Below are 25,388 nucleotides of genomic sequence, written 5' to 3'. Positions count from 1 at the left end.
AACACAAACCACCAAAAAAGAAAATCAACCTTCTGCTGTCTCAGATGATGAAAATGAATGGGCATCAGTCCGCACTGCTTTGGATCGTTATTGAGCAGAACCCGTCATCAGCATGGATGCATGTCCTCTGGAATGGTGGTTGAAGCATCAAGGGACATACGAATCTTTAGCACATCTAGCATGTAAATATCTTGAGACGCGGGCTACAACAGTGCCATGCAAACACCTGTTCTCACTTTCAGGTGACACGGTAAACAAGAAACAGGCAGCATTATCTTCTGCAAATGTAAACAAACTTGTTTGTCTGAGCAATTGGCTGAACAAGAAGTAGGACTTAGTGGACTTGTAGGCTCTAAAGTTTTACAATGTTTTATTTTTGAATGCAGGGGGGTTTTGTACATAATTCTACATTTTTAAGTTCAACTTTCATGATGAAGAGATTGCACTACAGTACTTGTATTAGGTGAACTGAAAAATACTATTTCTTGTTTTTTACAGTGAAAATATTTGTAATAAAAATAAATATAAAGTATGCACTGTACACTTTGTATTCTGTGTTGTAATTGAAATCAATATATTGGAAAATTTAGAAAAACATAAAAATATTTAAATAAATGGTATTCTATTAGTGTTTAATAGCACGATTAATCACGATTAATTTTTTAATTGCTTGACAGCCCTAGTCCAAATACGTTCCAAAATATTATAACCAAGGGACCTCAATGATTTCAAGTTTTCAAATTATTATAGGGCTAGTAATCGTTAGCTCTCTATTTTCTGAATTAACCATAATAATCATTTTACACTCTAGCACTAAGCTAAACAATGGCATGTGTAATTAAGTATTAAGTTTCTGAAGATAATCTGGCAATAACAAGTAGGATTTCTAAAAGATTTTTGTAAAGCATTGTCAGGTGCAGTCATATAGATTTTGTAAAAAGCTCTGACCTGTTAGAAATTAAATAAACCACTAATAATGTTTATAACCATCAGTAGATCTATATTGCTTTATGTTTGAAAAAACAGCAACTTGTGATTTATATATCAAATCTCCTGATTTTTAAGAATTTGTCTCTTGCTTTAGGAGACAGTGGGATTGGCAACATTGATTAATACCCTAGTTTCCTCATATGCCTCTGATTCAACTGAGCCTGTTAATTTTTGAAATCCAAGGATGACCTGGCAGAAAAAAGGCCTTGGGGATGGTGGAAGATGGAGGACTTTGCTAATGCCAGAGGGCCTGATTTGTGACTGCCTGACTCAGTATTGACAACTTCAGAGGCTCAAAAATCCAGTTTCAGCCTCCTCCTCTCCCCCCGCCCCCTACAAAAAAAAACCCCACCAGATTGGTTTCAACATCGTATGGTTTCTCTAACTAATCAACGTGGCTCCTCTGGCTTTGCATTGCTAACCTTTCCTCTGCCACTGGCCAGGCTTGGCAGCCCCTTATTCTTTTATACAAAAGCCACCCCATCGCTTGTCTTCCATGGTTGGAGCATTACGCAAAGCCCTAGCTATCGCCACACCCAGCACCGCCCTGGCTTCTGTGCTGGAGAGGGGACCGGCTGGCTTGGCGTTGGGAAAGTTACGCAGGTGGGAGGCAGTCGCGGTTCTGCTCCACACACCGCCTTTCCCCCTTTGCAAGGCAGGGCCAGGGATGCTAGAACAATGTGTATGGGGGTGGAGGTGCTGAGAGCTAATGAACCAAATTGTAAACCCTGCATATAATGGAAACCCAGGAAGTGAAGCAGCACTCCTTGTTGCAGCACTTATTTTTTTCTTATGTTTTATATTATATTTTGTACATATTTTATTTACATGATTTTTTAATCACAATTAATTTTTTTAATTTCTTGACAGCCCTAGTCCAAAGATGTTCCCAAATATTATAAACAAGGGACCTTAATGATTTCAAGTTTTCAAATTATTGTAGGGCTAGTAATCTTTAGCTCTCCATTTTCTAAGTTAACAATAATAATCATTTTACACTCTAGCTCTAAGCTAAACAACGGCATGTGTAATTAAGTATTCCTGACTCTCCCCTCTGTTATACCAGATTAAACTCAGCACCACAGAGTGCAGGATCAGAGCTTCCTAACTTCAGCAGGGCTATTTGCACAAGCATGGTGACCCAGTTCCAGCCCAATGTTTGTAATGTGTCATATAAGGGCACTTACTGCAATGAGACACTCTCCAGCGTGAGAGCAGAAAATACCAGACATACCAACTTTGCCAATTTATGGTATTGCCACCCTTCCTTCTGTGCTGCTGCTGGTAGCAGTGCTGCCTTCAGAGGTGGGCACCAGGTCAAGAGCCACCGCTCTCTGGCCGCCCAGCTCTGAAAGCAGTGCTGCTACCGGCAACAGTGCAGAAGGCATACCATGCCACCCTTTCTTCTGCGCTGCTACTGGTGCTGGCCTTGCCTTCAGAGCCGAACACTCAGACAGCAGCTGCCACTCTCCAGCCACTATGGGGCACCATGGTCAAGAGGCAAGGAGCGGTGTGAGGCTGTGGGAGGTCAGGGCAATGGGGCGTTGGGGCAGCAGACCCTGGGGGTGATGGGGATCCCAGGGAGGCAGCAGGGGGCAGCAGAGATGGGTGGGAAGCGCAGGGAGGCAGTTGCAGCCAGATGGGGAGCCCGGGGAGGTAGCGGGATCAGTGGGGAGCCTGCAGAGGTGAGGGGGCAAGGGTTATGGGGAGTGAGTCACATCATAGTATCAGATATATCACAATTGTGCTTCATCTGATCTATGAGCTAGGGGAGCCCTAGGCCTCCAATTACCTTTGTGCTAAAAAACAAAGGGCTGATTTTCCATTGCCTTGTACTTAAAGCTGTCCTTTATACCTATGAAAAGTGGGTGTAAGATGTAACCAAACTGGTTTTTACATTCACTTAATTTTACATATGGCACAAAGCAGTGGAGAATCAGCCACATAATCTCCGGTTTCATTGTTCACAGAAGACCCCAACTGTTCAAGGGCCAACCCTGTCTTTGAGATCTTCCTGTTTAATCAAGGCTACCTTAAAGAGCTCAGTGAAGAGTGAATATACTTCCCTTACTTCTATATATGGGCATTAGATGTTTATCTGACATATCTCAGGACGATATGATAGTTTCTGAAGATAATCTGGCAATAACAAGGAGGATTTCTAAAAGATTTTTGTATTGTCAGGTGCAGTCATATAGTTTTTGTAAAGAGCTCTGACCTGTTAGAAATTAAGTAACCACTAATGAGGTTTATAACCATCAATAGACCTATATTGCTTTATGTTTGAAAAAACAGCAACTTGTGATTTATATACCAAATGTCCTGATCTTTAAGTTTGTCTCTTGCTTTAGGAGATGGTGGGATTGGCAACACAGATTAATACCCTAGTTTCCTCACATGACTCTGATTCAACTGTGCCTGTTAATTTTTGAAAACCAAGGACTACCTGGCAGAAGAAAAGCCTTGGGGAGGTGGAAGATGGAGGGCTTTGCTAATGCCGGAGGGCCCAATTCGTGACTGCCTGACTCAGTATTGACAACTTCAGGGGCCCAAAAATTCTGTTTCAGCCTCCTTTCCCCCACACCCCAAAAAAACCCCATGAGATTGGCTTCAACATTGTATGATTTCTCCTAATTAATCAATGTGTCTCCTCTGGCTTTGCATTGCCAACCTTTCCTCTGCCACCGGCCAGGCTCGGCAGCCCCTTGTTCTTCTAAACAAAAAACGCCCTATCACTTGTCTCCCGCGGTCAGAGCATTACGCAAAGCCCTAGCTATCGCCACACCCAGCACCACCCTGGCTTCTGTGCTGGAGTGGGGACTGGCTGGCTTGGCGTTGGGAAAGTTACGCGGGTGTGAGGCAGTGGCGGTTCTGCTCCACGCACCTCCTTTCCCCCTTTGCAAGGCAGGGCCAGGGGTGCTAGAACAACGTATATGGGGGTGGAAGGGCTGAGAACTAGATAACCAAACTGTAAACCCAGCATATAATGGAAACCCCTTCAAGCCAGGGAGTGAAGCAGCACCCCTTGTTGCAGCACCCATCGGTGCCAACTTTCCCCAGCGCCGATGGGTGCTCGAGCCCCCTGGACCCAGCGCCACCTCTTCCCCCAGCACGCCGCGTTCTCCCCCCGCCCTCCCAGGCTTGCAGCGTGAAACAGCTGTTTCGCGGCGCAAGCACTGGGAGCGAGGAGGGAAAGCGGGCACGCAGCGCGCTCAGGGGAGGAGGTGGAGCGGAGGCGGAGGCGAGCTGGTGTGGGGAGCCGCCGGTGGGTGCAGAGCACCCACCAATTTTTCCCGTTGGTGCTCCAGCCCCAGAGCACCTACGGAGTCGGCACCGATGGCAGCACCCAATGGGCAGCGCCAGGCTCCAGTGGCTCAGCAGCGTCCCCTCCCGTGTGAAGCAAGCCGCCCAGGGGAGGCTCCTGGCAACTGAGGGCTGGCGTCATGGCCAGCCTCGTGTGGCTGCGCAGGGGCCAGGCCAGCGCCCCACAGGTAACGTCAATAGCGTTAAACAGGGTGGACCAGAGAGTCAGCGGGCGACGTGAACAGCGGTTGCTGGGGAAGGGAGGCGCGCGCCCCCGTGTGGCCTGGGCGCTCAGAGCAACGCTCAGTGCAAAGCGCGCGAGAGACGGGCTAATGGGCGTGCGCAATGTGCAGGGGGCGGGGGAGTTCCGCGAGCAGCTCGCGGCTACGTCGCCCTTGGAAACCGCACAGGCAGTAACGTACCGCCCTAAAAATCCACGCAACGCAGAAAATAATCCGTTAGGCGGCCGCGCCCCCTTACTTCCGGTCACATGAACATAATCGTCCAATGAGATGGTAGTAAAGCGCCTGCCAGGTTTTGTTCGCCATGGCAACCGTCGCTGTATAATCAACCGTCGCCTCCCAGTACCTGTTAGAGTCGCCATGGTGAGTAACGAGGTTGCATCCTGGCCTACCTGGGGACGGTACCGGCTCTGGGACCTTGCTGAGCCCGCTACCCCAGTGGCCCTGTTCCCTCGCCCCAGCCCGCCGATTGGACTCAGCTCCCCGCATCCTTTCCGGGGTCAGCGCTCCTGGGGCCGTCAGGAGCCACCCGCCCAGCCCAGCCCAGCCCAGCCCAGCCCCGCGCCGCCGAATAACGGCCGCGATGCTGAGACAAAGACGCGCCCCGACCCCAGGCGCTGAATCCCGCCCCCCCAAGTCCCCGGGCGGCGGCGGCTGGCCCAGAGCGGGGGCGGCTTAGTGGAGCGGCGCTGCTGCTGGGCCTCGCCCAGGGTCCTCGCCCATCGGGGTGGCTTTGCCCGAGCCGTCAGTCGTGGTGGTCGGCCAGGCGCTGCCACTGTAGGCGCCATTGCGGTGATTCCCAGCATGGCCAGCCCCAGGCGTAGACATCCGGAGACTGGCCTAGAGCCCAAGAGCAGTATTTGGAAAGCAGCCCGCGGCGTTAGCTCAGTATTTGCCTGGGAGGGAGCGGGTCCCCGTTTCAGGCTTTTCCCCACAACCACGAGGGTTGGAAACTTATTCTGCTTCCCTAAACAAAACTGAAGATTGTCAAATAAATCAACCTGGCTCTGGGAGCTGGGGCTTTGAGAACAACAACAACAACAAATGCTGCCAGACTTGCAAGAAACCAGTGTGAGTTGGTTTTATTAATGCTAGGAATCCAGTGCTGCTTTCTTGGCTGCTGTTAAACCCACTTCTAGTTTTGGATTCGAACCGAACCGTCCCCTGTCGTGTTGTTTTTAGCCGGGCATTACAGTTAGTGCATGAAAACAATAAACAAAGGCAGGGTGGCTTGGTTTAAATCGAGGTGATTTAACTCACCGAATGTAGAGCCTCCAGTTAAATCATCCATTGTAATCGACTTTTCAATTTGTACTTCAGTTGTTTTCTAAAAAAAGCGGTGCATTCTCATTTTTTGATACAACCATTAAAACATGTTGATTACAACTAAATAGAACTTTTACACTAGATTTGGTACATCTTTGTACTACCTAGGAGGGTACACTAGAACTACATATATTTAAGGAATTACATAGCTTAATATTTTCAGATTCTAATTAAGTGTATGTTTTTCATACCTTAGAAAAAGGTGAATAATATATTGCTTATTTGCTAACTTTTTGATCATGACTTGTGTCAAGCTGAATTATGATAGTAACTGAAATTTAACACACAAAACAGCATATAAAATGTATTTTTATTAAACAAAACTAGTGCGTAATACTACATGTTGTATCATATTTATAAAGCTTGGCCTCCAAAAGTTAGATTTTTTTCCCTGATTATTTAATATAGAAAAGAAGCCTTGCTAGAGGCTGATGAATTCAGCATATTTATTTTTCATTTAAATGTTTTAAGAGATTATTATTAATTTAGGCCTTTGACATATTTTGTATTAAATTCAGATTTAATTTTAAACATGTTTATTTTTAAAAGAAAAACATTATAATTTAAGAAAATTTTAAAAACTGATTTAAATTTAAAAAGTCCATATTTTCCCCCCAAAATCATCCATTTCTGTCCACCCCAAACAAAGATGAGCATTCCAATGCTATTTCATTGTCTAAGCTGATTTAGAAGTGCACAAAGTAAATAAAAAGTATAAACAATAGTGTAAAGTCAATCCTATTTGTAAAAAAATTTCAGATTTAATTAAGATGTTACATTTAACTTGCAGAGAGAAATTTAAATTCCTAACTTCCATTGAAATTAGAGGAAGTTAGAAACCTAAATACCTTTGTGGAGCTGGACCTAAACCTAACATAGAAGACTTATCTCATAGATATGTTAACCTTTACTGTGTCCCCTGATCCACAGGCGGAGCTGGGTCTAAATGATCACCACCAGAATGAAGTGATCAATTACATGCGCTTCGCTCGTTCCAAGCGTGGCCTCCGTCTCAAGACAGTGGATTCTTGCTTTCAGGATCTTAAGGACAGCAGGTACCATGAGGAGGGAAAAATAATAAAGCAAAAGCCCAAGGAGAGCAAGACTCTTCTGCCAGTCCTGAGGCATCTGTTAAATTATCTATCAAATATGTTTGACCTCATATGTATGTAAAACATCTAATTTGTATTCAATGTGTCTATATATCCCTGCCAAGGAAAAGATAAGAATGGCCACCATACTGGGCCAGACCAATGGTCCATCTAGCCCGGTATCCTGTTCTTCAAGAGTGGCCAATGCATTAGAGGGGGAATAATCAGAACAGGCAACTATTGACTGTCGTCCAGTCCCACCATTCTGTCAATCAGAGTTTAGGGACATCCAGAGCATGGGATTGCATCTCTGATGGAGGAACCTATCCTCCATGAATTTAGCTAATTCTTTTTTTTGACCCCAGTTATACTTTTGGCCGTCACAGCATGTCCTGAAAATGTGTTCCACAGGTTAATTGTGTTATGTGAAGTAGTACTTCCTTTTGTTTGTTTTAAAACTGTTGCCTGTTAATTTCTTGGGTCTCAAATTATGTGACAGGGTAAATAACACTTCCTTATTCACTTTCTCCACACCATTCATTATCTTATAGACCACTATCATATATCCCCTTAGTCATCTATTTTCTAAGATGAACAGTCCCAGTCTTTTTTAATCTCTCTAAACTCTTCCATATCCCTAATAACTTGTGTTGCCCTTTTCTGTACCTTTTCCAATTCTAACATATCTTCTTTGAGATGGGGATGTTGTGCTGTCTGGACGGGCTCATGACCATGAGTGTCTACCTCAGACCAGTCAAGAACAGGGCAGACACCCCAAACTGGTGGTATGTTTTATAATTAGATTTCACCAACCCAGTTACAAATGTGAATTCCTGGATCACTATATCAGTCTTACCATAGAATCACAGACAGTCCCCTTATGCTCTCTCATTTATCTTGCCATCCAGGCAAGCTGAACTTAGTGATTAATGGTCACTTACACCAAAAATCACAAACTATTCAGGTTTCTTCCAGTCCCAAGAGACCAGTCGCTTACCCCAGATCAATTGGTACCCTAGATCTTGCACCAAAGATTGTGCCTGTAGCCAATTCTGTAATAAACTAACTAAAGGTTTATTAACTAGGAAAATGAAAAAAGAGCCATTTGCAGGTTAAACCAAGCAAGCATATAACACAAAGTAGTTGCAACTTAAATCCTAAGAGTGACAGAGTTGTAGTGATCTGTCAATTCAAGATGTCTTTCAGGGTAAACCCAGGGATAAACCTGAGGCGGGCTGTGTCCCCTTTTCCAGATCATTTATGACTCTATTGAACAGCATAGGTCCCAGTACAGATTGTTGGGGAACCCTACTCTGTCCACTGTGAAAATTGACCATTTTTTCCTACCTTGTCTCCTATCTTTTAACGTCTTATCTTGACTGCTTACTTTGCTTAAAAGCCTTTGGTGTGGGACTGTATCAAAAGCTTTCTGAAAGTCCAAATACATTATATCCAGTAGATCACAATTGTTTTTAAAAGTACGAAAAGGGAAAGGTTTCAATCTAAACAATCGCTACAAGAGTTTTTTTTCTAATTTTTAATTTTAATAGGAATGGATGTGTTAAACTGCTGTGAAACTGTAACCTTGAGTTACATATTACGGTTGGTAAATCAAAATTAGATTTAAGGCCCAAAACAAAATTTATAATTACAAAATTTTTATTTAATCAAAACTTTCAGAGAGAAGATTCAAGTAAAATATTAAATTGTTAATGACATTGTTATCTAGAATAATAGAAATGTAAGGTTGGAAGGGACCTCAAGGTCATCTAGTCCATCCCCCTGCCATGCTGAGGCAAGATTAAGGTTACCTTTGTAGACAATCCCTGACAGGTCTAACCTGATTCTAAAATCATCCAATGATGGGGATTCCACAACTTCCCTAGATAACCTGTTCCAGAGCTTAACTGTCCTTCTAGTTAAGGTTTTTCCTGATATCTAACCTGAATCTCCCTTGTTGCAAACTTCTTGTCCTACCCTCGGTAGACATGGAAAAAAAAATAGATCACCATCCTCTTCCTAACAGCCTTTTACATATTTGAAAATGTTATCATGTCCCTCCTCAGCCTTCTTGTCTCGAGACAAATCCTGGTTTCAGAGTAGCAGCCATGTTAGTCTGTATTCGCAAAAAGAAAAGGAGTACTAGTGGCACCTTAGAGACTAACCAATTTATTTGAGCATAAGCTTTCGTGAGCTACAGCTTCATCGGATGCATTCGATGAAGTGAGCTGTAGCTCACAAAAGCTTATGCTCAAATAAATTGGTTAGTCTCTAAGGTGCCACTAGTACTCCTTTTCTTTTAGACAAATCCTGCCCATCGTTTTCAACCTTTCCTCATAAGTCATGTTTTCTAAATTTCTTATCTTTTTTTTTTCTCCTGGGGACTCTTTCCAACATGTTCATTTGTTTCATAAAATGTGGTGCCCAAAACTAGACACCGTATTCCAACTGAGGCCTCATCAATGTGAACAGAGTAGAACAATTACCTCTTGAGTATTACATACAACACTACTGTTAATACATCCCAGAAAGACACTTACCTTTTTCTCAACAGCATCATACTGCAAACATTGACACAGCTTTTTTTAAAAGGTCCTTATGCTAGCTGCAAGCATTATCTGATCTAGTGAAGTTTTTTGGATTGGTGTAGCGTCGTCATTTGTATGATACATGTGACTTTTTTGTTAACTTTTCTGTTTAGGCTGGTGGAGGAGACTTTCACAGTAGATGAGGTGACAGAAATGCTGGATGGGTTGCAGACTGTGGTACACAGTGAAGTGGAATCAGAACTCATTAATACAGCATACACCAATGTGTTACTTCTACGCCAACTCTTTTCACAGGCTGAGAAGTGGTACCTTAAGCTACAGACTGATATCTCTGAGCTGGAAAATCGGTAACCTCATTTGAATTATATAGAAATAGAGAATAGTTTCACTGATACCTTTTTAAAGTGACTAAATACTATTATGACAGGTTTCAGAGTAGCAGCCGTGTTAGTCTATATTCGCAAAAGGAAAAGGAGTACTAGTGGCACCTTAGAGACTAACCAATTTATTTGAGCATAAGCTTTCGTGAGCTACAGCTCACTTCATCGGATGCATCACGAAAACTTAAGCTCAAATAAATTGGATAGTCTCTAAAGTGCCGCTAGTACTCCTTTTTCTTTTTGTAAATACTATTATGTTCACCTCTTACACCACTAAAATAATTTTCTAAGATTATTATACCAATGACAATTTAGTTTCAGATGCAGTTTTTCAATTAAAAGATTACAAATGATGATTTTAACTTCTTCATGAAGTGATTTGCCCATGTAAATAATAATCTTGCTTGCCTAGAATTTCATTATTTAGAATTTTATTTTTATTTGTATATAGGGTGTACTTATGTTGCCTTTTTTGTACTGACCCAGGGGTCTGATCCTGTGTGCCTTGGAAGTCTTACTTGAATAAGAAGCACAGCAGCAGACTTATAAATTGTGTTTAACAAGATTATTTGTCTAATTATTATTAATGTTTCTCTTCATTTTTCTCTCCAAGAGAATTGTTAGAGCAAGTTGCTGAATTTGAAAAGGCAGAATTTACATCTTCAAACAAGAAGGTAGAGATTTGTTACTCTGAAATACTATAATCAAATGCCCTATGAAACCACTACATTTGTTAAAGATGTTTACTATAGACTATTTCCTTGTGCTTAAGAATAAGGGTATTTATGCTAGAAATAACCTTTAAAGATTTTCAAAAATAGCAGCCTAATGTTAAGTTCCAAAATCTATATATAGTCACTTAGTGTATGCGCAACGTGCCTCAAATGGCAACTTGAACACTGGTCCATGACCCTCTATATAGTCACCAAAGTAAATGGCCTGACTTTCTAAAAGTGCTTTTTCATTAACTGCTTTGGAACATGTAAGGTATTGTTTTGTTTTTTTCGGGAGGCAGTTTGTTTTTTAAATCTTGACCATATTTATAAGTTGCAAGGTAGAAAGGACTATCTTATTATTACAGAGAAAGTAAGGTTTCTCTGATGTGACACGTATTGGATCTTGTTTGCCAAATTTATACCCAGTTAACATACACAGTATTTGAAAATTTAAATAGATTAGTGAACAGAAATTATTTTAAAGGGTGTAAATATTTATGACAATTATAAATTCTGTACTCCTTTAAAGACATAGGCATTCATTCTTTCTTTGAGTGTTTTCTAACTTATATGACTTGTGATAATTGCAGCATCAGGAGCTGTATATACAGTATTAAGATCCTGCCTCCCATCTCAGTTTTAAAACTAGTTAAATAAAACTTCAGTTCTAAGGATGCCAATTGTAAAATAAATGTATTGTCATATTTTAGTTTCAGAAATCTCTTTTAGACTTTGAAAAAGAGTCTAGTTGAAAAAATGTGTACCCTGCAGATATTTTAAAAATTGAAAACAAGTATTATATAAGATTTGTTAGTCTTAATGAAAGAGCCCAAGCCTGAACAAATAATAAATGAATTCAGAATAAACAATCATTGGTTGCATTTCACCAGACAGCAGAAAGGATAGAGTTGGAGAAATTATTTTAGCTACTAAAAAAATGCTAGAAAGAAAACGTCTCATTTTAATTTTTTGTATCTTTGTCATTACTTTAGCCCAGTTCAGAGCTCATTAAGCCTAAACTTGCTCCATTAAATGAAGGTGGGTCAGAGCTGCTAAACAAGGTAAGAGTTTGTTCCCTTGACATATTTGGGATTGATTAGCATTTAATTTATTCAGCTGAATTTAGGTGCTACCCAGTAATCAGGGTTTGCAGAATACATTAGACGCCTACTCTGAAACCTACAAAACTTCAGTCACTTTAATAAATGAAACACTTTTGAAGATTCATTTTAATTATGTGCTTGTGGCATTTAATGTATTGCAAATTTAAAACTTATTTTGCATGCATTTTAGAAAAAACGATTACTGTTACAGTTTCTCTATTTAATGAATAGGATTAGTGGGAGATGATTTGCTGATCTTTCATAAGACTGGACTTCCTTCTGAGAAGTAGATTGAAACACAAGTAATGCAGCCCATCGTTGGAGTGAATGGGATATTGGAGATTTTCAAAGTCAAATTCTATTTCTTTTATATTGTTTGTTTTTTCATTTTTTATTTTTGTAGTAGTTTAAATTTAAATTCTAATTGAAGCACAGTTTAAAAGGAAAAAAATTAGACCTTGCCTTTCAACTTTACAAATTTCCAATTTCCCATTTGTTACAGATTTTCAAATTATTGTAAAGCAAATTCTAATTTTTTTTTTTTAATGGTGATTCATTCAGCAATAGTTTAGACTATTAAATAACCCGAAAACTTAATATAAAGAAATAGAACTAGCCTTACCAGAACTTAGTGATGCATGGACTCTCATGAGATTTTCTTTTTTTAGTGATGAGCTGTATTTTCTTTCTCCGTCACCAAGAGATCAAGTGAAGATGGAGACTCCTTTATGTGTTTAATTTTTATATTTAAAGTGAATTTTAACATTTAACAAATTTACTTTTGTTTATAACTGAATATAATTAGAACATCCAGCACCACATATTAGAATATTACACTGCAGTTTTTTATCCAAATAGGATTTTTATTTTTTTGCAAAGGTGGTTCAAAGCTGAAATGTAAATTTACTGTGACCAATAAAACTTTGTCACATTTTGTGACACAAAACATAGGAAGCAGCAGACAGACTCAGCAGGAACAGCACCTAAGTGAAAGGAAACTGTTGTTGCAAAGCAAACTTTTTCTGCAGCATGGTGCCGGTAGTTTTTCTGGAATCACTTTGCAGGGAAGAGGTTTTCAGGATTGTTTGAGGAGAATAGTTTGTTCTACAGATATTGTGTTTAAGTAAAAGTCAAACTAGGTAGGGAAAACTATTTGTGGTGCTGTGCCGATAATTCCTAAATATTTGAAAGACAGAATACCAAGGTTAACATGGTGAATATAACTATACAAGTGAACTTGAAAGCTGTTTTAGGCCTCAATCATGCAAACACTTAGGCACGTGAGTAACTTTAAGCAGGAGAGTAATTGTTAATTTTAAATGAAATTACTCGTATTTAAAGTGAAGCATGAAAGGGATTATATGACAGGGCTGCAAACCTGATGACCCAGGAGGTCCCTTCCAGTCCTATATCCATAGACATAAATAACAGTAGGATCACAGCCTTAATATTTAAACTATTTCATTCCCCAACTGTTGATGTAATACAGTGGCTCTCAACCTTTGGAGACCTACTGTACCCCTTTCAGAAGTCTGATTTGTGTTATGTACCCCAGGTTTCACCTTACTTAAAAACTACTTGATTACAACATCAGACATAAAAATACAAGAGTGTTACAGCACACTATTAGTGAAAAATTGCTTACTTTCTCATTTTTATCATATAATCAAATAAATTGGAATATAAATATTGTACTTACATTTTAGTGTATATAGAGCAGTATAAACAAGTAATTGTCTGTATGAAATTTTTGTTTGTACTGACTTCACTAGTGCTTTCTATGTAGCCTGTTGTAAAACTAGGCAAATACCTAGATGAATTGATGTACCCCCTGGAAGATCTCTGCATACCCCCAGGATTACGCATACCCCTGGTTGAGAACCACTGACATAATATATATGAAAACTGAACAAATACATTCCAAAATAAACATTTGAAGATCACTTGCACTCCTACATGACTAAAAGAGGATTTTTGAGAGGGCTTGCCTATCTGTCACGTTTTTAAACAGTTTTCAGAGTAGCAGCCAGGTTAGTCTGTATCTCCAAAAAGAAAAGGAGTACTTGTGGCACCTTAGAGACTAACAAATTTATTTGAGCATAAGCTTTCATGAGCTACAGCTCACTTCATCGGATGCATCTCAAATATGCTCAAATAAATTTGTTAGTCTCTAAGGTGCCATAAGTACTCCTTTTCTTTTTGTGTTAAACAGTGAACACAAATAAATTGTTTCCTGTCCTGTTGATTGGAAAGCATTTTGACAAATACCACGAATAGGATCTATATCTCTAAAATGCAATTTTACTTTTGTTTCAGTTAATATTATTCCTTATCCTATGTAGTTTGATCCTGCAAGGTACTGAATGCTCTGACTCTGATCCAGTAAATAACTTATGCATATGCTTAACTTTAGCATGTGAATAGTCCTATAGACTACAGTGCAATTGCTCATATACTTAGGTAAGAACATGGTTACGGTCTCTGCTCTGTTGGGGCCTGGATACCCAAGACCGTGCAGGATCAAGCCCATAAAGAGAAACCAATGACCACAGTGGGCTGGTCATCCTTTTAAGCATTGACATAGTAGCTAGCTTTTCTAAACTAGAAAATATATTTACTTACCTGAAATAATTGAAAATAACTGCAAGTCTATCAGATTCAGTCATGCAAGAGTGTTCATGGTAAAACTAAATTTTTATTTACCAAAAGGAAATTACAAGACTTCAAGAAGAAAATGAAAAACTGAAGACCAGACTCAAGACAATAGAAACACAGGTACACTCACTATGAACCTGAATAGTAAATATATGTACATTTTGAAAAACCTAAATAGAAAGAACATAATTGTAATTCTCTCATTTCCAGTAAAAGATGCTGCTTTAAGCTTTGTCTTTCCAATTTATTGCAGGCTACAAGTGCATTGGATGAAAAATCAAAACTAGAGAAATCACTGAAGGATTTACAGATGATTCAGGGAGATCAAAAGGTTGGCTGTTTTCTCCATTGAACTAGCATTACCAAGTCATGTAGAACTAATTAGACCTGACAGGTGCAGTTGGCTTTGTGGGACACACAAAGGTCCTATTCAGGGTTGCCATGGTCCCACTAACATTTAGGGCTCTGATCCTTTAAGAAAAATATTTCATGCTTATGTGTGACCTAACCCGTGGTAGGAAATTATCATAAGAACCATTCCAAAGTTTGTTTGTTTGTATGCTAAAGATCAAAAGGAGTTTAATATTAATAGGTATGTCTTTTGTTATGTTTTTTTCTTATTTTTGTGTTTTCCTCTTTTGTTAGTAAAGAGATGTCATCTAGTTTCCTTTCTGATTCAGCAATAAAATGTTCATTCTGTCTTGGTCAATATTATTGTATATTCTCCTTATGTGTATGCATAGCTCTTTTTGGAAAGTATACCAGCATATATTGTTAAAAACATGCACAAATAGGATCAGAGCCTATACCAATGGAGTCAATGGGATTTTGCCATTGACTTACTTGAGTATAGGATCAAATCCACAGACCTCTAAATTGCAAATATACCTTAAACACTTCATCAGAAATAGTTCTTCCTACATTTACCTGTCAACACTTGAATTGAGGGTCTCCGATTTCTCCTGTAAAAGTTGTTGATCCAAATATGATTAAGCATTGCAGGAAAAACATAGAAATGGAAAAACCTAAACTGCGGACAGATTAAAAATATTTTTAATAAACTGTTAGGTATTCACATTATTAAGAAAATAAATGTATAGGCCAAAAAAAAATTAAAATTAAAAAGGTGAATCAAACAGATTTTTTCAAAGTATTTCAGTTCAACTTGTAACAAATGAGTTGAAATGTTTTAGTCCTATTTAGCTTTTTTCTGCCTTTTATGAAAGTAAAGTTAAAAAACTGACATTTCTAAGACCGCAATATTGCTAACTTTGAAGTGAGTTTTTCAATTCCCTGTCTTAAAAAAATTGTATATCCTCTTAATTTCCATATTTTTAATCCAAGTTTCTTTTTATTTTGCTTTCTAAATGGTTTATGGTATGTACTCCATTTTCTTAATGCGTTATAGTGCCCCTTAGTGATTTTTAGGATCTGTAATTTTTCATACAATAATATTATTCAATGGTAGTTTGATTTAAAGGTCACAGCAAATACTTTCCTTATCTGACTTAAGTTTTGTAACTGTAATTATTACGCTGGTAGATCTAAAGGCCTGGAGACCAGTCTTATCTGCTGCCTGTCTGTGTAGGCATCAGCTGGCCTAACTTTCAGACATGTTGAGTACCTGCAGTTCACATGAAGCCAGTTGTTTTCCCCCACCTTGCCACTCACTTCTCCTTCAGCTCTTAAATTTCCTTTTCATGGGCATATATATGTGATTGAATCTAGCTAGTTGATTTTTGCAGTGAAATATTTACACAGGTTGAAATCTTTTTCAGCCAATCTCCTAGATCCTCCATGCTTACCCTTTTTAAAATAGTCTTCAAAGATTTTGATTTCCTTCTTAAAGGAATTGTGACCCTACATGGGATTATTTTGGTTAATAGAACTTCTAAAATAGATGTTGTCCCCATGAGGAAAGGTGAAGAATTAATGTACTCCACATTCATCCCTGAAAATATTAGGTGGCTGGAGTCTGCTTTTTAAGTGTAGCTGCTGTCACTGTGCCTTTTAATAAAATGAATGTCAGTAAAATGATATAATCCTAATCATGCTTTAATGGCCCAGGTTAACATGGGCTTAAAATACTCGCATCGTGTCTAACTACTTTCATCAAAACTACAGCAGATCATGTCTGTCACAGAGACCCAGTCATTAGTGAGTTCAAAATCGGAAGGCATGTGGATTGCTGAGGAACAAACTGTGCCTAGAGACACATGCAATTTCCTAACTGTGTAGCATCTTTCAACACAGCATCAATCCCAAAACATTTGAAGATAAAGTAAACGTTGTTTCTCGGTGAATATCGTATTGACTGAATTCCTGCTCTTAGCTCCCTAGCATGAAACAGGCCTGAACTTCCTTCTTAGATTTTGGTTCCTTTGAGGCCCTGATAGTTCAGATCTTTTCTGAGTCCTGATACAAATGCATTGAGACTTCATTCTTTTGTTTCAACACAATGTTATTTTCAAGAGTCTAGTCGTCAGATACCTCTCTTATAAATGAGAGGTTTTTAATATACCTGGACATGGCAGTTAACTGAACACACATATGGCCCAGGGCTGGTGCTCGAAGGCGTGTGTGTTGCTGCTTTTCACCGGATGACTGTTGCTATTAAGGTATGCTTTCCTGGTAATTATGGAGATAGTCTGCTTGTATCTCATCTCCAAACAGTGTGGCTTCAGCTCCTGTTGCTGGTGTGTTCACCCCCACACCCACACACACCCCCCATCTTCCTCTACACCTCTCATAACATGTCAGTGGCTTTAAAAGCTACAGTATAGCCATGTATGTTCTCATTATATTCTCTAAACTTCTTTATACGCTTCATACAGTGTGTAATTTGTATCCTAAGTGATAACTGACAGGAGATAATGAAATATAATTCCCAGAGAGAAATGAAGCAGTTTCTAAGAATTTGAAATCTTGACTTGGCAGAAAAGAAGCCTTTCCATTTCTCCCTAAAATGTATTTATTGACACTTTTTGAAGGCTAAACATGTATTCTTTTACTGCTTTGTGATCTATGGGAGGGGGGTTAAAGCACTGCGGTTTGCCATATAAAGACCTTCTGTGATCATTTTCAACAAATAATTTAAAATGCACTCTTTCATTTAGGATTTTGCAAAAAAAATTCATTTTAATATTTCTTTTGAAGACTAACGTAACTCAGGATATAAGTGAACTGGAAGATACAGTGTCTGCTCTGAGGTGCCAGTTTGAGAAGACTCTGAATGACAGTACTGCAAACCAAAAGTTCTTGGAAGAGAACTTGGTGATGACAAAGCATGACCTACTCAAGGTTCAGGACCAGTTATCTACAGCTGAAAAGGTTAGCTTCTTATTGCAGTGTATAGATAAGCTCTTTGTTCACTTTTTTTGACTATCTACTAATGTAACAAAGATTCTGTCTATTGTATGCAGATTACTAGGGATACATCACACCATCTTTTGGTTTATTTATTTATTTATTTTTAATATTCTTCCCTTGTTGGAGTGAAGAGAGTCTATTTCATAGATATGGAACACAGTCCACTGGTTGCTGCCAATCAGACGGACACTTAAATACAGCTTCTGCAGCCATTTCAGAATGATTGTGAACAGTGACCGCAGATCTTTAGAATGAAGTTTGTTTTTGTTGTACCTCTGTGAAAAGTTGGTAGCATCAGATTCCCACCACAAGAAAGTGGTGATTGCCTTGTGGAAGCTGGCTACTTTGGATGGTTAGTAATCAGCGAAGAAACCAGTTTTGTATTGGAAAGTCCACAGTAAGTGTTGTAATGGTGGAAGATTGCAGAATTTGCCCTTGAATATATTTTCTAATTCACAGACTGCAGCTGAAAATGACACACTGCACTGTTGGGGGGTGGGGTGGGGAAGAGGGATTAACTTCTTCAATTTGGTCCCCTACATCTTGAAAGTGATGTGAACATCTGGTTTGATAATTACCATTGACAACTTCCCCTGCAACACTCTAAAAATGTAGGCATAAATGCATATTTGAACTAATGACGTGATTTTCTTCTCTGTAGAACCAGTAGAGGGAACACTAGTCAACAGATCATTTCTAGACCTATGCTGATATACAAGTATAGCTGTGAGGAAATGGCATGTTAATTTTGCATGAAACAAGGGTAATCTTAGATTCATTCTAAACAGAAAACATAGTTTTTGTTGAAGTCCTCTGTCTGAAATGTGATTGGCAACTATCTACAACAAAAAGCGAAGTTGGGAAATGCCACTAACTGAACACATTTTGTTTCTGACAGTCTCAAGGCTGTCAGCCTCATTCTTCAGTTTCGCACAAATTTTTAGATGACCTCTTTCCCCCCGCCGCCCCCCATCATTGGGGTTATATGACAACGTGTAGGGTTAATTTAGTGATCTAAGGATTAGTTTTGAAATATCTAAGCACCGGTTTAAATCCTGATAGAAGGCATAAGAGCCTAGTTTACCCTTAGGTAGATAAGTGGATTGTCATGCTAACTATGTAGAGGTCACATGAGAACAAAGATCCTGACTACACTGTATGACACTATATCTCTCATGAAGAACAGTTTGTCTTATTGTGTCACTGACCAAAACTTCCCCATTCCCTATGTAGCCTGCTTTTGCATGGATAGGTTGCTATTTTGGACCCAGTAGCTAGCTGTATTTCATTGATCTGGTGTGTCTCTAGTTTGTGAAATACTTGTGAATCTTGCAAAAGGAAAGATGCTATTCAAATGTAAATTATTTTATACCTTCATTTGAATCCACCCTGTTCTATGTCATATTCTGTTACTTTAAAGCTATCTTAAAAACTGAAAGAAGAAATCCAGTTTGTCATATGCAAATGAAGGGAAAGACTTGTTTGGGCTTGCATGTTTCTAATGGTAACAGTAGACACTAACATGTATACGTATGCATATTTTTTTAAGTCTCTTTGAAGTCTCTAACTAATTCTATTGAAGGAAGTATGTTCCTTATCTCCTAAGAACAACTTTTAATGCAAGGAGGAGTGTAATTGGGAAAGTTTGCACTAGGTAATTAAGAATTCTTGTTTGTTTTCTTCAGATATGATAGATGGCACCTTAGTATTACTGGAACAAATGTGAGCTACTCAGCAGAACAGGTGTTTATCAGTGTGAGAAGAAAATAAAATCACACTTAGGTCATTAAAAAAACCAAAAATATATTGACCTACAAAAATATCTTATGCTATTTATATTTGGACATACAAAATAAATGCTTGTTTAGAGACACAAACACCACTTTACAGGTTGCAGCATACATCATAAAGATGTATGGCTGTCAGCTAAAATCTGTGTTTGTGGTATCTATACATGTTGTTACTTGTAGACTTCTGATCCATCACACAATGAGGCTTTAAAAATGTCACTGCTTGTAAATCACATTTATAGGTCTTTCCAAAACAACTGGAATGCTTTGAATCACAGGGCATCAAATTATGACATTTACTTGACTGAAGGCTTGCAAGTAAATTGCAGAGAAGTGACTGGATATTCTGTAGTATTCTAGGTTAGCCAGTGTTTGATTTGATCATGAGTATAGTTGAACTGTGAGTTAGAAGTGTACAGTCTGCATTTGCAGTTTGTTCATATGCCTGTAACTTTGTTGATATTATTAAAATGCCCAGATCAGTATCTGGTAAAGTTTTTGGGCGTTTTCTTTTTTTTTTTAAATCTGTTTTAATAAGGTTGTTCAGCACCATGGTACCTGTGCAGAGCCCCACTGTAGTAGGCGTTATCTAAACAAAAGCCAAATGATTTTAGTACAAGTTTTGTTACATAACAATCAGCATCGCCAAAAGTTCCATAAGTGTTTCATTAATACCTACTGAGTATTGATCAAAAGTAGGTAATAACAGCAGCAAGTATTTTGGACAGGGAAAAGCTAGACTGAACACTGGAATGAAGTCTAAGGAGAGAAACAGTTGAATGGTTCTTTTAAAAAATAAACTGTTTTAGATTTTATTTTTTTTTTTAATTGTAATGCATTGATGATCCTGTTGAGCAGGAGTTGGAGAAGAAGTTCCAGCAAACAGCTGCCTTCCGCAACATGAAAGAGATTCTCACCAAGAAGAATGAGCAGATAAAGGATCTACGGAGAAGACTTTCAAGGTAAGTGGTGCTCTTCCACCTGTTATCTCAAGAAGTCTGTTCCACCTCCACATTGTTTCCATAAATGTAAAACAGATTCTCTTAAAACCAGTTTAACTTCTCTTTGGAACAAATTCAGTAGGGCTGTCATCAAACTTTGGATATGCCAACCTTGACCATTTTTCTTCAAAATATCAATGATTTTTTAAAACATTAAAATTTAAATTGGCATCTTTACAGTAACCATCATGCTGCACATACTCATTGTTAGGAAACAATTTTCATGGGATTATGACAGTCAAAACATGCCCACAAGATCCATGCACAGAGGTGCAGAAGAGGGTGGCAGTTGCTTCTTTTGCACCACCATTCTTTCCTGTTCCTAATGCCAAGGTGGGGTAGGGGTGACTTTTTTTTTTTTTTTTTTTTTTGCTTTCATGGCTTGGGTAGGTACCTAGACTCCCAGCCATCTCAAGTTACAGGTGGGGAGCTGAGGCACAGAGAGGTGAAGTGACTTGCCCAAAATCACACAGGAAGTCTGTGGCAGAGCAGGGACTTAAACCCAGGTTTTCCATATTCTAGGCTAGTGACCTAATCACTCAGGCCTTCCTTAATGTGGAACTATCCCATTATACCATCCATTCAGGGGAAGAGGGACACCCACTGTAGGGCCAGTGGGTGGCCCCATATTGAGTGGGTGTAGGAAAGAAGAGGTGGGGAAAGACCATTGGGACCCCAAAATTTCTGTAGAAGCAGAAAGCCTAAGTCTGGCTTCCTGTGGCTCTTGAGATTGGTGGGTGGCCACCAGGGCTGATTCCACTGGTTGCAGGGCTGGTAAAGTGGCCAAATGAGTTTGTGTTTAAAAGGAGAATTTTTTTAAAATGAAAAATAGTTGGTTGCATCCTTCTAAATTGTGCAGTGTAAATTGCCATGAAAATGTCACAGATATGAGTAATTGGAATCGGTTGAAGTGGTTTTTCTCTTTGAGGACTGAATATCTATCTGGTATATTACACACTCTAGCTTTAACTTCTTTCTTCTTAGATACGAACCAGATGATTAAAATGTGAAGAGCATTTGGTCTGTCAAGAAGCTGCCACACAAAGAGAACAGATTGTTGTGTTACTTTAAGGGATTTGTTGAAATACTTTAAGAGATTTGTTTTGAATGGTTTATTTTCTGCTTCTGCCAACACTTAAAAATAACCTTTTGTTGATAGAAAACTGAAATTCCTACTTTATTTACTTAAGAACTGAAAGATGAGAACAAAGTTTATAGAGTGTCATAGTTTCTGTACTTGTCTTTTTAATAGTTAACCTTGTTCATTCCCTGGGAAATAGCAAACACCAAATTAAGAGTTATTTACAAAGAAAGGAGTTTATTTTTGTTAAAATAAAATATATATACTTCTTCTTCTCTACATAGCTTTGAGATGCAATTTACATACCTAAGATGTGACTCTTTTTTCTTTCTTTTCTTTTCTTGCTGCGGGCATAACTTTCACATAAAAACACCCATAAGCTAACTTCATAAGGTTAATCTTCCTACTGGATGCCTGATTTCCTCTGTGCAAGTTATTTGCTGAATATAGGGTGTGCATTAGATAAAGGGGGACAAATATGCAATATTTGGGAATCAAGGAATGTGTAGTCAACGGTGACATTACTAGAAAAAGATGTACATTGGACATCTGTTGTTATCAAACCGTGTAGTACAGATTTAAAGGAAAAGAAATACTTGCTGACTTCTGCAATATATCACAGATCTAAATTGCTCAGTAGGAATACAAACCAAAAAGTATATTTTTCCCCCCACGGGCTCGCGTAAAGACTTTAACTTGAACACTAGAATCTTGATTCTTTCAAAGTATTAAAATTAAACCAGCAGGATGGAGAGAGGCTGAGGAAGCTGGTAACAGAGCAACTTTCTGGTGGGGAAATAACTTTTAGGAGGTTTTGGTTTTTTTCCCCTACTTTCTTTTGCACCCTCAGCTACCCAGTTCTTGCACTCAAACTGTTCTGTATTTATCTGCCAACCTATTTTAATACATTTTACTTGTTTGTGTCTCTGGTCATGTATATATGTTGCATACAACTCTAAATAAAACCATTTATGTTTTCCAACATCAAACTCTGGATTTTGGAGTGTGGCTTCTTTACAAGTACCATCATATTTGCTTTTTCTTGGGGACAAGGCAGTGGAAATTTTTTTTGTAGTGATGTTCCTCAAGGAAGAGAGTTATGCTTTTAATCCCTCTGGACTGTATGATTCCTGTCTTTTTATTTTGAGGTAGAAGTCCTCATTAAGTGGCCTAGCCCACCTAGACTAGGCCCTATGTTCTGTAGCTACATACTACTACCCTAGTGCAATATTAGTAAATTTTTAATAGTATAGTGAGATTGTATGTGCAGCATTAAGTTAAACTAATGGAAGCTGTTGCTTTAGAGTATCCTCAAATGTTAACATGACTAGTTAAATCCAGTTATTGTTAGTCCTCATCTTTTCATTATTTTGCACACTATCAGTTTATTGAGGGCAGCATTGCTCTTTATTAAAAATAGCAACTCTAACCTTTACTTTGTAAGGGATAAAATTCTTTACATAGAGATAATGAAGAAATTTCCTTCCGGCATGTGTTCTTGTAACTAGGTGTTTTGCTCAAATCCTGCCTAAAAATACTACTGTCAGTCTTGCATCATTTTCATACAGTTCATTTACTCTTTAGTCAAACCATAAAGTCCCTTGGACAAATTGTGTCCCAGGAACACTGATTTGCGGGGGAGGGGGTTGTAGCTGTAATTTAGGAAAGATTTGGCCAAGAGTCTCTGTTCTAAGGTGAATGATTTTTCATTGGTTGGAATACAGTACAGTGATGTATTTGGGGTTGAGGAGGTCATGTTCAGGACTTTTTTTTTTATATACTTCAATGTGAATTAACCAACTAAAACTTAAATGTTATTTCAAACTGAATTCTTCTAAATCCTCCTTACAGAAGAAGAATGCTAACAGTGAGGTACAGCATGTTGTATAGGGGAAGAAATACATATATAAAGCCAGATGCTGTTCTCAAAGCTTAATTTGGCCTTATTTATACATTCAAGAAAATATCAAAAGCTTCCATTTCCAACTTAGAGCCACTGGTTTAGTGTGTTGATATCCCCACAGATCTATGGTCTATTCATTTAGGGCCCAGTTCTTGGAACCCTTACTCATGTTGAGTAGTCCCATTGAAATCAGTGGAACTGCTAGTGTGGGTAAATGCTCTGTTTCACAACTGGGTCCTAAAACCCAGTGATAGGGTTAGGAGTGTTAGGCTGGGAGAGGGAAAGCAAGAGGTCTCAAATTGTTATTCATGCCAACATTTACTCTTTGATAAATCAGGGATATTGACTCAGACAACTAGAATTGGTAATCATTGATATCCCTACACTCTTAGACCCCAATTTGACAAAGCAGTTAAGCATGTGCTTACATACCACAGAAGTCAGTTGGTCATGGACAGACACTCTTCAGATAACTGGCAAAACTTAGAGAAATTTGAATAGCAGGGCCAAAATAATGAATTTGATTCAGTATTTAACAGGGACCCAATACAGACCATGAAACTTTAGGGTAATGTGCTCTTGTTGGCTTGTGTTGCTGGGTTGGAGATTGCTGCATTCCAAACCAAATGGAACCCTTAATACAACTGCTCTTGGGCTGACATTAGTCTGGTTTTCAAAAATCCATGGGTCGGTATACAATGTGTATGTTACGTTGAAGTGGGAACACCGTGCTGGAAGCTAAAGCTACCACATGAATTTGTTTTTCTGAACTTCTCCCAAGGCTCTACTTTCTCTAAAATGAGAATCCCAGTTGCACATCTATCACCTTTTCTCTTTGGAAATTCATTTACTCTTCTGATAAACACCACACACTTCTTCCAGTTGAGGTGTTAATTCCCTAGCTCTACCTAAAAGAAAAATGTAAACACAATTTCTCCATAATCCTCTGATCGGAAGAAATCAAATCTCTCTTAAGCTGCTTTTGTGCTCGAGAAGTGAAGCATGTTTTCTGCAAGAGCAAAATTCAGGCAGCCCAGCTTTACCTTTTATTAACTATGACAGAATCAGCAACCAGTAGGACATGATTTGAGTCCAGCACTTGGTCATTAATAAACTCAGAGGTCATGCTGGATACTAACATTTTAATGAGTATGTTCCCTACCCCTTCCCAGTGTGTTCCTAAAATTCCCCACTGTCTGGGGTTTTTTTTGTTTTTGTTTTTTTATTCTTGTGAATAATAGTTTCATAACAGAAGGCTGGCTGGGTACACTTCCTTACACTGGACATATTCCCATTGCATTCAATAGAGCTACTCACATGAGCAAGGATTGTTGAATTGGGCCATATCCCATGTAACTTGTCTTTGAGGGTCCACAGTGATCTCTCATTTAACCACCTATTTTATCTTTCTGCAATACCAGCTAACAGTTGTTTTATCAGGGTTCTTCGATTTATCTCTTTCTGTCATTGTAAAGGACCACTGCTGGCTTCTGAGTGACACCAACTACTGCAAACCTACAGCAGAGTGATTATTACGGTTATGGTTAGTGAATGCAAATTATCTCATTGCTTCAGGTGGTTTAAACTTCATAAGTTCGGTAAGAAACAAGCCTTTCTAGAAAAATAGCCCTTCAGAAATATATTAAGTAAATGCAACAGACTAGTATTATTTGACAGTTTCTATTTGTTTACACACAAATTTACTATTACTTTAAAAGCTCTTGTAAACAGGCAGAGTTCCCACCTTGTGCTAAGCACAGAACTAGCCCACTCACTTTCCTGGCTATATTGTTAACTTGATAACAAATAGAGCACAACCATCAGCCTAAAATTTCTGCCCAAGTTTGGTAATGCTCAGGGCTTTCCCTGCAGGTCCTCCTCCAACCCAG

At 38.9% G+C, this 25,388-nt stretch overlaps 1 protein-coding gene across 2 annotated transcripts; it reads left to right on the top strand.

Moving 5' to 3' along the window:
• Positions 1 to 4,760: 4,760 nt before the first annotated feature.
• On the top strand, positions 4,761 to 22,585 carry LZTFL1 (leucine zipper transcription factor like 1). Of its 2 annotated transcripts, none has more exons than XM_084619790.1 (10): positions 4,761 to 4,898; positions 6,792 to 6,916; positions 9,654 to 9,848; positions 10,495 to 10,555; positions 11,590 to 11,658; positions 14,410 to 14,475; positions 14,609 to 14,686; positions 17,512 to 17,685; positions 20,373 to 20,476; positions 21,500 to 22,585. In XM_084619790.1, the coding sequence occupies exons 1-10, from the start codon at positions 4,806 to 4,808 to the stop codon at positions 21,516 to 21,518; spliced, it is 984 nt and encodes a 327-aa protein (XP_084475916.1). In that variant the 5' UTR covers positions 4,761 to 4,805; the 3' UTR covers positions 21,519 to 22,585. The 2 variants fall into 2 exon arrangements, with proteins under 2 accessions (XP_084475916.1, XP_084475917.1); XM_084619791.1 differs by lacking the exon at positions 4,761 to 4,898 and adding an exon at positions 5,236 to 5,606.
• Positions 22,586 to 25,388: the final 2,803 nt, after the last annotated feature.

This window comes from Lepidochelys olivacea, assembly GCF_965140295.1.
Source record: "Lepidochelys olivacea isolate rLepOli2 genome assembly, chromosome: 2".
Lineage (NCBI taxonomy): Eukaryota > Metazoa > Chordata > Testudines > Cheloniidae > Lepidochelys > Lepidochelys olivacea.
Note: the sequence above shows the minus strand (reverse complement) of the source record. Positions and strands in the feature narration are given on the sequence as shown.

Coding starts and splice junctions, on each gene's coding strand:
- LZTFL1 (XM_084619790.1), top strand. CDS start 4,806: ATGGTAGTAAAGCGCCTGCCAGGTTTTGTTCGCCATGGCAACCGTCGC. Junction 9,849..10,494: donor ATCTCTGAGCTGGAAAATCG/GTAACCTCATTT, acceptor TTTCTCTCCAAG/AGAATTGTTAGAGCAAGTTG. Junction 17,686..20,372: donor AGTTATCTACAGCTGAAAAG/GTTAGCTTCTTA, acceptor CCTGTTGAGCAG/GAGTTGGAGAAGAAGTTCCA.